Below are 13,020 nucleotides of genomic sequence, written 5' to 3' on the forward strand. Positions count from 1 at the left end.
TTAACTCTCCTTTTTGTCTTTGGGAGCATCAAAGAGGTGGGCTGCCTTTCTGCACAGCAGCGAGAACCAGTAGATCTGGGGAGCGATGAGGAAGGCGTTGGCCACGTTGCAGTGGAAAGGGATATGGAAGGGCACTTGGAACAGGCTCAGTCCTTGCTGTTGGCCGTAGGACCAGTACATAAAGGGAAAAAGAAGGATCCGACAGGAAAGAAAGGTGGCCAGAGTGAGGACTCCATTCACCTTGTACAGCAGGGTGTGCTGCTGCCTTAGCTGCAAAAGAAGAGGAGAGAACGCAAGGTCACCAAGAGGTTGGAGCATCAGGGCATGATTAGCAACTCCTGGTTCAGGCCAAGCAGGGACAGGTACTAACTGTTGTGTTGTTGACCCAACTCATAGTAACCCATGCACAACAGGATCAGACCGTCGTGATCCATAGGGTCTTCACTGGCTGATTTTGAGAAGTAGATTTCCAGGCCTTTCTTCCTCACCCATCTGAGTGTAGCAGCTCTGCTGAAACCTGTCCCACATCAGAGCAACATGAAAGCTTCCAATATCACATGGGTGACGGCTGTGCATGAGGTCAGTTGTCTGAGAATCGAACCTAGGTCTCCTGCATGGAAGGGGACCATTCTCCCACTGTTACATTCTTTGACACCTAGATATAATCTAGTTCTCTGACGCTTGCAGAAAAGATTATTGTGCACCGCCATATTTATGAATGCATAGAGCTTTGTCGTTTTTCCAATAAGGAAGCTGCATTTGGCCTAAGCCACTCAGCTGACTGGAGTACAGAAACAGTGGGTCAGAGCAAACAATCTGTGGCCAGAAATAAAATTGACAATGAACCTTAGCAACTTGGAGTCAACCTGTAATTTCATTCTGCATTGGCTCCAATGACCTATTAACCTTCAAGTCTGTAGAAAGGATTCTGAACACTTAGGAATTTCTCCAAGCCCATAATCCACTGAGGAAAAGCAAAATCCATTCCCTCCCACACGATGCTTGCCATTTCACTCATACATGCCTGAATCAGAACTCTACCCAGCGACACAAACGGAGTACTCAGCTCAGCCGTGAAGATGCAGCCAACAAAGAAGTCCCCCAGGTCTCCCCTGAGCCTCTGCATAGGAAAAAGGGAAATGAGAAAAGGAGGGTAAGAAACCATAGAAACATTCTAACTAGTGGTATTGGTAAGGGTAACCATGAGGGACCCTGATGGGAAAGGGAAATGCAGAGTGAGCAAATGGAGACTCAGTTAATACTCTACTGTGTCTATAGCAAGTAGTACTTGGACGGCAGCCCTCAGATCCAGAGGCAAATTCAGATGTGCTGACTGCAAACTTTCTCTGAATGTCAAAGAAAGCCAGAGGGACTCGGCAGCCGATTTTTGGCTTATCTAACTCTGTCATATCAAAGACACTGAGCAGTTCAGTTCAACAAAATCTGTGCCAGGTCCTGAGCTAGATATTTGGGTCCCAATGCAATCAAGAGAGTCTTCAAGAATTTAAAGCACTAGAAAGCTAACTGTAAGGTTGGTGGTTCAAAAACTCACCAGCTGTTCCCTCTGAAACCCTATACAGGGTTGCTATGAATCAGAACTGACTAGATGGCACTTAACAACAACAAACCTCTCCTTTAGACCCCTGGTGTAGTGTTGTAGGATAAGCACTGGACTGGTAACCATAGGATCAGCAGTTCAAACCCACCAGCCACTCTCAGAAATCCTATATAGAGTCATTATGAGTCGGAACTGACAACATTCAACCACCTCACCTTTGTCTCTTTCAAATAGCCAATAGAATACCAGTTCTGCCACTTGATACCACTGAGTGAAATAAATCAATTCTTGGAGCTCCAGTTTCTTCACTTAAGGTATAAAACCAAAAATCCAAACCCACCGCTGTCTAGCTGACTCTGACTCTTGGCGGCCCCGTGTGTTACAGAGTAGAACTGCACCACCACGTTTTCTTGGCTGTGATCTTTACAGAAATAGGTGGCCAGGGCTTTCTCTTGTTTTCAGGACTTTCTTCCATAACGCCAAGGTGGGTTTGAACTGCAACTTTTAGACTAATAGTTGAGCACAAATTTTGTGTGTGCCATTCAAGGACCTCACCTATGGTATAAAGCAAATAACTTGTAATATTTAGAAAGCTGTAAACTTTTAAATCAAGAGTCTGCCACATGGCAGATGCGTAGAAATTACTCGTTTCCCCTTTGCCTGCCAATTTCTCTTTCTTCTTGGGTGGGTTTTCATGAGAAAGTGGATCTGGGGAAAACATTATGAGGCTATTTGCTTCAAAGGCAGGTATTTTGTGTGTGTGTGACATCAAATTAACATATACCACAGCCTTTAGTATGGGTTGCACCTCAGTGTAAAGAAAGCAAAAATCCTCACTACTGGGCCAATAAATAACATCATGATAAATGGAGAAAAGATTAAAATTGTCAAAGATTTCATTTGCTTGGATCCTCTATCAATACTCATGGAAACCACAATAAAAAATGTACTGATGGGTCACTCTTTGGTACCACTAGAGTTGACTGAGTAACTTTCTAATTGCTAAGAAAATATTGTTTTATATTTTATACTGTTTTTATATTGTCTGAACTAAGAACAGAACAATGTGACAAATGCTGAGGAATGAGAGGCCTGTGGTATGATGTTGGTAAGAGGGGTCAGAAACATTTTAGACTCAATTACTTTTCTGTACTGTTTTCGTGGAGGGCAGATGTTGAATTGGTGAAGGAGCTGGCACATGGCGAGCAGGTACAGAAAGAAGAGTGGGAGCAACCCTGAGTCATAAGTAAGGGCCAAGACCTCCAGCTCAACGGGAGAAAAGGAATGGCCACAGCTGCTGGGCCAGGGAAGGCTTACCTGCGCAACAGGTACCAGGGCAAACAGAATGACGGCGTGGTGTGTGATCATGAGGCGGTTTTTACTTAGAAAGTTTTGGAAAGTGGTGAGGGAGTGTCTGCGGTTCTCGTCCTTGGTTTTGTACCATTCACAGAGGTACATGGCATAGGAGTCATAGATCATGTATGGAATCAAAAACCAAACATATTCTCGGGCGAGCCAGTGCCTGAAAGAAAGTATACGAATGATCCATGAAATCATTATGAATATCAATTATGAGCACTCAAAGCTGACCGCTTCTCAAAAACACATTCCCTTCAGCTTCGTTTTTATTCCAGATGTTCTCTACTGAAGATGCTGACCCTGATCAGCAAGGACAGTGAGTCACTTTCTCTAAATGACAGGGCAAATTCACAAACGTCAGAAAGATAGAACCCGGAGATTCACTCCACACCATGTGGTTAAGTGACTTGCTCTCATTGTTTGCTTTTCTGCCTGATTTAACTGCTCGTATGTTACAGATTTTCTGGCATTTTGTGGTATAAGCCATCTTTGATGCATATACATATATAAATAATTCAACAGCCCCACCAAAAAAAAAAACTGGTTTGGATGGTGTTCCAATTCCCAAATCTAATATTTCCAGTTTCATTCCTCTCAGTTGCTCAACAGAGTTGCTCACTAAAAGCCTTGAACCTAAGAGTTTCCTCTTGAGTCTGCAAGCAACCCCGCCCTAGGGAGTTTCTGGGCAGCCATTTTCTTTGTAATTCTATGGCTAATACCAATTCTACTCATTAGATATGTCCGGATTTCAGGACTACCTTATAGCAGTCAGACACCAGGAGAGAAGCTAGGCCAAAAGACAGTGCTTCCATTTACTTGTCACAATGGGTTTTCCCAAACCCAAGAGTGAACAGTCTGTCCACCCTGTCCAAAGGGATTGGATCAATATTTGCTTAATTAAAATGATAGTTTATTACAGTCATGGAACGTATTAAAAGGAAAGTCTCTACAATTGACAGTTTTGCTCCCAAATGATTAAGCATTCTATAGAAAATTTATGTGAAAAAATATCCAGGTTGAAATCATGTACCACGCGGGGAGGGATTGGATTCACTCAACTGGCAGATTTTTATTGAGCAGCTACATGTTCGGGACAAGAAAGTTTCGTTGTATTTGCTGTAGGATAAGCACTGGATTGCTAACAACAAAGTCGGTGGTTCAAACATCCAAGCCACTCCTTGGAAACCCCATACAGGTTTGCTATGAGTTGGAACTGACTTGACTCACAGCTTAACACCAGTAACAAACTGCTTGAACATTATAATCGCCTTCAGTGCTAATGACAGGCTCCACTCCCTAATATTCTAAATGTGTGTGTCTAAGACTCCTGAATCTGTAGTTTTAAACTGTGTTTCAGGTGACTTTCTAAGGAGCCAATTCACTGAACTGCAACATTGGGCACATATGTTACAGATGGTGGCATGCCAGCTTTTGTTGCTGAGATGTTTGTTCATACATGCCACCGTGCAGTTAAATAATGAATAAGCTATGAAATACGTATAAAGGCTAATGAGTAAGTAGTGGCAAATATGCATGCAGACAAATTAATTAAATTCCATCTAGGTAAAAACATGCAATACTTATTCAACTGTCCATCTCTGATCTTGGTTGCTTGCTTAAAGCAATTCCAAGCAAAATAGCTGTCGCTGAACTACTCAAAGCTTGGCTGGAATGTAACTGGCTTCTTTCTGTGAGTGGAGTTCTAGGATTTTAATATTTTGCACATGGTACTGATTCAATAAGATCAGAAATTGTGGCTCTGAGGTAGAATTCTTTGAAGACATTATTATTAGCAAAAGAGCTGCATTATACTCTTAACTACCAGTAGCCAGGGGTTTAGATTTCTTCATAAAATGCACATAATAACCTTTGTGTTACTTCCCTGTGAGGATTAAAAAGCTAAAAATGTGTTTTTAAATGTAAAAACCATTAACCAAAACCAGTTGCCACTGAGTCAACCCTGATTCATAGTGACCACAGGTATTTCAGAGTACAACTATGCTAAACTTCGTCTCTCATACTTTGGACATATTCTCAGGAGGGATTGGTCACTGGAGAAGGATCTCATGTTTGGTAAGGTGGAGGGGCAGAGAAAAAGAGGAAGACCCCCAACGAGATGGATTGGCAAAGTGACAGAAGCAATGGGCTCAAGTGTGGCAACAATAGTGAGATTGGCCCAGGATTGGGCAGCGTTTTGTTCTGCTGTGCATAGGGTCGATGGCACCTAACAACAACAAATATAAGTGGAGTCCTGGTGTGGCGCTGTGGGTTAATGTGCTGGACTGCAAAGTCGATTTGCGCCACAGGGTCGGCAGTTCAAGCTCACCAGCCTCTCCTTGGAAACCTTATACAGGGTCGCTATGGGTTGGAATCAACTCGACGTCACTTAACAACAACAACACTTATAAGTGAAGGAGCCCAGGGGCTCAAGAGGTGATCGGCTGCTAACCCAGAGGTTGGTGGTTCAAACCCACCCATCAGTTTAGCAGAAGAAAGACCTGGCAAACGGCTTCCATTGGTGGTGGCAGCAGTGTGCTATGGAGTCGGTTTCAACTCATAGCAACCCTGCATGGGGTTTCTGAGGCTGTAAATCTTTACGGGAACAGAAAATCTCGTCTTTCTCCTATGGAACGGCTGGTAGTTTTGAACTGCTGACCTTGAGGTTAGCAGTCCAGTTCGTAAATACTACATTCCCAGAGTTCCTTTCCATAAAGATTACAGCTAAGAAAATCCTATGGAATAGTTCTATTTTGTGATATAAAGTGGTCAACATGAGTCATAAGTTGGGCCAACTCCACAGCTGCTAACAACAAAAGTAAGTGTTTAAATTGAGACAAATGCCTAGAGTTGTAACTCTTAGTATTCTTCGGGGCCTGAATCTTTTTAATAATTTGATGAAACGCTTGACCCCATGTGAAATTCTGCAGAGAATCTTGGGAGAGTTACAGGCACCCCTGCCCCCCTTGCATCTACTGATGCACTCTATGCAGGTGGAAGGTAAGCAGACACACTGCAGTACAATGCATTACTTCACACGGCTCTTTTATCCATAAGTCTTCTTAAGTCTCACAAAACTTTTTCTTCCTGATGGGTCTGGGTAAGAGAAGGCGATTGGGGGGAGAGGGGGAATGATACTGATAGGATGCTGTGATTCAGTTGTAAATAAATGCTAACTAACAGGGTTCACTGTGATTGTAAGAACTTGTAACTCTAGTGTGGGTATGAAATGAGCCATCTCAGAAGCAGGGACAGAGGAGTCTCGTTACCATCCTGGAAGAATAGCATGAGTTAAGCATAGCTTCTGGCCCCTGAGATCCGTGAGCATTGAGCCTCCACGATCCAGGAGACAGAGAGCTGCAACACCACAGCAGAGAGGAGTTGCATCAATAGAACTAAGAGCTAGCGTGCCAGAGTGGTGGGCTTCTCAACCTGCAGAGCAAGTAAAGCTGAGTGCTTTGGGGAAAGAGGTTCACTTGTGGAGTGGGGTGTTTCTAAATCATTTAACTGGGGAGCTAGGTATGCTGGCTTATAGCGGAGTCGGGTACCTTCTGGGCCTTTATCAGGAGCCCTAACTGGTAGAGCTATGTCCTGAGTACTTCAGACCCTGAATTGTAACCTGTTAATTTCCCTATTGAACCCCACAATCATGTCTGTGAGTTCTGTGTGGCCACTGCAATGGACTGTCTAACCCAGCTGAGAAGTAGTGTTACGGGAGGGATGGCTGGAAGCAGAATTGATAAAGAAGGTTGGAAGGTGGAAGCGTGTGTGACCTCTGCCATATAGGAATTAACCTCAGCCTAATGATGACGGTGAGTCTCCTCCCCTCTAGTGAAGTCAGAGGATACCAGACACTGCCCCCATGCCATTTTTTTCAGTGGGGGCCAGGAGTGGGATTACTGCAATGGTTCCTGACTGATGAAAGCAAGGGGTTTTGTAGGCGAAAGAAGAGAGTGAGAAGTCAAACTTTTGATTCTTAGAAGGTTACCTTGGTGGTGGTTAACAGTTATGACTGAAAGGAATGTAAGAGATTAACATTAAAACTTGCTACTGGAGTTGCCTGGGGAAACAGCTAAGCGGGTTAAACAAGATACCCAATAGGGGCCCAGGGTCTACTTGATGCACCCTCCTAGACAGGCCCAAAGCCATATTATGTACATGTGTGATGACACTGATGGATAAACACTGGACTGCTAATTCAAATCAGCGCTTCAAACCCACACCCACTCTACTAGAGAAAGATGAGGCTTTCTGTCTTGGAAATGCTATACAGGGTCACTATCAGTTGGAGTCAACTCGATGGCAGTGGGTTTGGTTTGTTTTTTGATCAGAGGATACAGAGCTTGTACACCCCCCTTCAGCCTATACTTGATCAGACATGCAAAAAGGGAGTTCGGAATTTGTCCAGAAAAAACAGGCTTTATTTTAAGCCAGTTGCTTATGTATAGAGTATATGGAAGCTTAGGTGGAAACCGGAGCCCTCCACCCAGAACCTTCAAAGTCACTACATTTGCATTTGAAAAGATAGGAGACCCACTCAAAACTGCTGAGAGAACAGGAGATTCACTTTTAAAAGAAAGACCTGCAGAAAGAGAGGAAAAAATGCTTGGCATTTTGCATTACTAGCAAGTGATTTGCTTTTGAATACATTGAGGCAGGAAAAGTCTGTGCCCTTAAGAGAAAACCCTCTTTTCCAGACTGAAAGTTAAAGAGACAGGCTGACTTTGGACATGTTCCATTGACACCCACTGACCTGGTCCACAGAGACTAAAGATGAAAGAAGAGAGGAAAGGCAGGTTGGTCTGAAGTTTAGTGAGTTTCTGAATTCCTGAGTCTATAGATCCTGACCAAATCCATGGGGGTTTGAGCTGAGAGAAGTGGCCAGCTGGTCTGAAGTGGAGGGAGGTATGTGTGGACCTCAAAGCTTGCAGTTGCTACCTGTGTATCTAGTTGGGATGACTAGGGCTGAATTGACCAGAATCTGGCCAAATGAAGAGAGAAAGATGTTTGACACTGTGAACATTGTAAATTGCTGCAATTTGCTGTAAATTGATGTAAATTTGCTATGGATGTAGATTCTCAAAGTTCCAATAGGAACAGAATATTCTCAGATTCAGAAAACATGCTTGCCTCCTCAGGGTACTGGGTTGATGATGATGTTGTCATGTGCTATTGAGTTGGTTCCAACTCAGGGAGCCTGTACAGAGTTTCCAAGAGCAGCCAGGGGGGTTGAACTGCTGTCCTTATGGTCAGAAGCCCAGTGCTTACCCTACAGTACACATTAGGGCTCACTGAGTTGATAGGGGATGGGCAATTTAGAAGTTGAATATCTAAAACGAGGGGAGATAAATGAAGTGACTGGCTTACAAGTTTTCATGGACGTGCTTAATTAAAATGATCCTTATGAGGAAAGTTAATCCTTCAAGTAGGAAAGAGCCAATGACTAGAAGAGCCAGGAGGTGGCCAGCAGTGTAGTGAATTCATATTGGTCTTCTATCCATGATCTTTGTAACTCCCACCAAACAATGTTTTTTTCTGGTGGGTTTGTGTAAGAGTAGGAGCAAGAAGATATTGTTAGGATACGATTCAGTTGTGAATGGTTGTTAACAGGGTTCATTGTAATCGTAAAAACTAGGATCTGTAATGAGCCATCGCAGAAGCAGGAACAGGAGAGGAATCTAACTACCATCAAGGCAAAAACTCCAGCGGGGGAGTGCATCCTTTGGGCCCTGAGATCCCTGACCCAATAGACAGAGCTGTAATAGCAGATGATTAGCAGAGGAGCAACAGCTGCAGAACTAAAAGTCCACGCATGTAACAGAGTGGTAGGCTTCCCAGTCCACAGAGCAAGTAGAGCAAAGTGCCTTTGGGCAGAAGACTCACTTGTGGAATGGTGTGCCTTCAGACACTTAGTTTGGTGGGAACTAGGTTTGCTGACCCATGGAGTTAGAACCAAGTGCCTTCAGGCTGAGGTTTGTGGTGGAGTGGTCTGCCTTCTGGGTATTTATGAACAACCCTAAAAGAGTTTCAAAATGTTGTAGGAACAGGGCAGAGGCCAGTCCAAGAGGCTGAGGGCCAGAGAGAGGTCTGCCTTTGGGCACAGCAGAGAAGAGGCTGTCCTGATTGGAAGAATTAATACCTGAGCATTTCTGATCCTGAATTGTAACCTATTAACTTTCCTAAGAAACCCCACAACTGTGAATATTGTCTGTGACTTATGTGTGACCATTGCAAGGAATTATCAAACCCAGCTGAGTAGTACTGTGGGAGGGAGGGATGGTTGGAACAGAATTCCTATAGAAGGTTGGAAAGTAGAAGCATGTCTGATCTCAGCTTCATAGGAACTGACCTTGGGCTGAGGCTGATTGATGGTGCTTCTCTTCCTCTCTCCTTGTGGATTCAGAGGAGATCAGATAGGAGCCCTACACCCTTTCTTTACACTTATAATAGATCATTTGGATTCATGTATGAACTCCTAAAGATCTTGTTTTTAGATGATCTAGGTGGCTTTAGTACCACATCAAGTAAAGGAAGGTAGACAGCACAGAAATGTGGTGTCTCCTGATTTTGTAAATAGAGAATGCAAGGCGTAAAGACATCTAAAAGGAGGAACCTGAAAGCAAAATTCGGGCTTGCCACCACGCACTAGCCAATACATTTCATGGTAGGAGACAACACACCATGGTGCTATGGAACTTAAAAGTTAATTGTGTGCAAAGTAATTTTTTCTGAATTGTGCAGCAATCACCTGCTGCTTACTCTAGCTAGTACTGGGGATTTTCATTTTTCTTACTCGAATCCTTGAAAGGAGGCTGGTTCCAAGTTTAATCTGAAAAACTGGGAGCAAAGCGGAAACTTGCTGTATGATAAGAAACTGTTCACTAGAATAAAAATGGAACCCTGCCACACAAATGCTCTTAGCCTTTGGTATATGCCTATGAGACCTGTCTCCTCTCAGGATCTACAATGCATTGCCAATAACTGGTTTTGTCTGAAAAGAGACAGAATACAAAAAAGGGCCAAAATGCCTAGCAGCAACTTTATTTACTCCTGAATAAAATCCAGGCGCCAATGTGCAACCTGCAGTGAGAGAGATGCCCTCCCAGGATCCCCTTGCATCACAGTGCCAACAGGTGATAAACAGGGCACTCTGCAGAGTCAGCATGAGTAAAACATCAGGGAAAGACTATTAATCTTTCCCTGCACATCTGATGATTGCTCCAACATGGTTGTGAGATCGGTTCTAGGAAGATAGGTGGGGAGAAAGGAAAAAAATAAGACTTAAAAGAAAAATAACACCACCTTTACCTAGGTCTAAAAACACACAATGTAGACCATTCTGGTCTTCACTTCACTGAAACTTGCAAGCAGATGTACATTTCCTGACTTGCCCTAGTCTGAGCTCTAATACACATACAAGTCAGTTTTCTGAAAACACCAGAAAACTCACCACCTTTACCAAATCCAAAGGCAAGACAAGAGCAGCACTTAAGAGGAAGAGGGTGGTGGCAGTCTTGTTCTTTTCCATAGAAAGGAACTGCTAGCCAGATTGGAAAGAAGTTAACCAATGAATACTCCAGCTTGGGAACCTAGTAAGATCAATTAAATCAACCAAAAACTGCATACACACTTCTGAGTAATTTTCACACTTAATCTCGCAAAGCACTTGGATCATTGGATCACATTGTTCTCTAACCTGGAATGTTATTCCCTAGCATTTCTTTAGTTTTCTTTCTCCCAGAGTGGGGATGCTGAAAGAGGTAAGGGAGAGAAAGGGATTCATTATGGCATCCAAGGTTTTCCCCACTAATTAGCTACCCAATAATAGCATGTGCTGATAGCAGAAGTACTGAGTATGAGCCACTAAAATGTTGAGTATCACTGAGTCGGTTCCAATTCATAGCAACTCAGTATAGGGTTTCCAAGGAGCAGCTTGGTGAGTTTGAACTGCTGACCTAGCGTTCCAGTGCTTATCCTACAGCGCCACACCAGAACTCTTCATAGTGACTCTGTATAGGGTTTCCGAGGAGCAGCTGGTGAGTTTGAACGGCTGACCTTACGGTTCAAACCGACTTTGCAGTCCAGTGCTTAGCCTATGGTGCCACACCAGGAAAAAGTTCCTCAGCCCTGTTATTTGTACTCCTGGCGTTGGATGTTACCTGTCGGTGATCACGTCTTTGCATGCGTGGATAATGATGATCCCTGACCCGGTGGCCAGCACGCCCTGCACGGAAGAAACCAGCCTAAGGTGGGGGCAGAAAAGAAGAGAAAGCACACTCAAGCCAGTCCCATAGATACTTGAGACTCCAAATCTTCAACCTGCCTTTTCCCTTGGCTGCCAGTGCGCTGAGGAAAATGGTAGAGCCGCCGCCCTCCGGACCCCCGAAGCAGCTAGCAGATGTTGGTCACAGGCTCCAAGAGATGCACAAACATTTCCTCCCATCCTGACTAACACGGCCAGCCTCCACCCTCCTCTTTCCTCCTTCAGGGAGGGCGCACAGGGTCTTCGGAAAACTCTGGCAAGCGGGACTGTGAGAGGGGGTCAAGGAAGCCAAGAAGGCAGCCCCCTTGTTTCCTGCCACCCCCCCTTTCCGCCCCATTCAAAGTCAGGGGCGGGGCAGCTCGGGTCAGGGTGCATCCTGCACGCGGCGGAGGGGGTGGGCAGTGCCCTGGCCACAGTGGGCACCACCCGGCCTCACCCCGGTACCTGGTGCTGATCATCACACAGTCGCTCTCTGTCCATTCGGGCCGCGAGCGGCGTAGCCACCAAGTGGAGAGCGCAAAGAGCCCCGGAAAGAAAACTGACCCCCAGGCCAGCGTCAGCAGCATGGGTGCTCAGGGATCCGGCCACCTCGATGGGCGCCGCTCGGCGTGGCTTCGGTCGGCTCTGCTCGGACTGGGGACTGGTGCGGCCCGCCCGTCCCTATTTCTAGTCTCCTCCTTCCTCCACCCCCGCTCCCTCCACTCCCGAGCCGTCGGGCGCTGGCCCCGAGCCCGCAGCACGGCTCTCCGCGTGACCAGGCCCGGCGCTGCGATAGGCGCGGGCCGGGCCAGGCGGGGCGGGGTCTCTTTGCCGCCGCCTCTGGGCCCCGAGGGTTCCCGGTGCTTCTTCGCCGACCGCTGGGTGGGCGACGAGCGGTGGGCCGCCAAACGCTGGGGCTGTGGCGGCTGACTGGAGCCGGAGCTCGCAGACACTGCGTCCCGGAGAAGCACGAGTGGCCGCCTCCCCAGTAGCGGCAGGGTCAAATTAGTGGTGCGAAGGGCCGAGGCTCTCAGGGCGCTCGGGCCAGGGTGCTCTGGCTTCTGTTCCGTCACTGCGGGCGTCTCCCCCTCCCTCATGGACCAGCCTGGCAGATGAAGTGCTCGGCCTGACCAGCCCCCCAGTTCTCCTCCCCAGCCCAGGGCGAAGCGGGTGAGGTGGGGTGGGGGAGAGAAAGAAAGCCAGGTAGGGAAAAGTTGCTTTCCGGACGTCCTACCACTGGGATAAGGCCAGCTCCAGAGGCAGGGGCACTGCTGGGTGTAGATGGTATGGTGGGCATCTCTTCGGGGCTGAGGGGGATGGGAAGAGTGGGTGGGTAGACTTTTGGCCTGGTTCTATGCGGGAGTCCTAAGGAATCGGTCTTCTCTCTCTGAAGACCAAAGATGTCTCTTCCACGTTCTGACAACTGTAGCATTTTGTCCAGGAGTTGGGGGTGGGTAGGAATTCTCTTGGAAAATAATAAATCCTGCTGCGGAATCCAACAGTCTCTCTTTCCATCCCTGCTCCACGAGGTGGAACATCAAGTCTTTCGACTTGACTTCCTGTGCTCAGGAAAGCCTTTTGGCTTTCACTCAAGATATTAGCCAGAGTTTGAGTAACTGGTTTTTGTTGTTGTTGACAACGTGACCTTATTTGAATGTTCTCACGCTAGGTGCTCCAAACTTAAATGATTCGAATCAATAACATTTTTTTAATGTTTTATTGTGAATTATATGATAGTTTACATGGGAGAACTTTAGTTTTACATTCATTCCATCGTATATCATCTCATTGCCATGGTTCCAATCCCCTCCATGCATCATCAACCACCCAAAGGGTATATCCCAGAAACCCACCCCCTAAACTT

The 13,020-nt window shown here is 45.9% G+C and overlaps 1 protein-coding gene across 1 annotated transcript; it reads right to left on the bottom strand.

Moving 5' to 3' along the window:
- Positions 1 to 11,743, bottom strand: FAM57A (family with sequence similarity 57, member A). The gene is made up of 5 exons (XM_006863217.1): positions 11,622 to 11,743; positions 11,074 to 11,157; positions 2,876 to 3,080; positions 1,025 to 1,120; positions 1 to 270 (listed from the first exon to the last, which is right to left on the bottom strand). The coding sequence occupies exons 1-5, from the start codon at positions 11,741 to 11,743 to the stop codon at positions 1 to 3; spliced, it is 777 nt and encodes a 258-aa protein (XP_006863279.1).
- Between the last annotated feature and the right edge of the window lie 1,277 nt (positions 11,744 to 13,020).

The sequence above is a fragment of the Chrysochloris asiatica genome, unplaced genomic scaffold (genome assembly GCF_000296735.1).
Source record: "Chrysochloris asiatica unplaced genomic scaffold, ChrAsi1.0 scaffold00054, whole genome shotgun sequence".
NCBI classification, from domain to species: Eukaryota; Metazoa; Chordata; class Mammalia; order Afrosoricida; family Chrysochloridae; genus Chrysochloris; species Chrysochloris asiatica.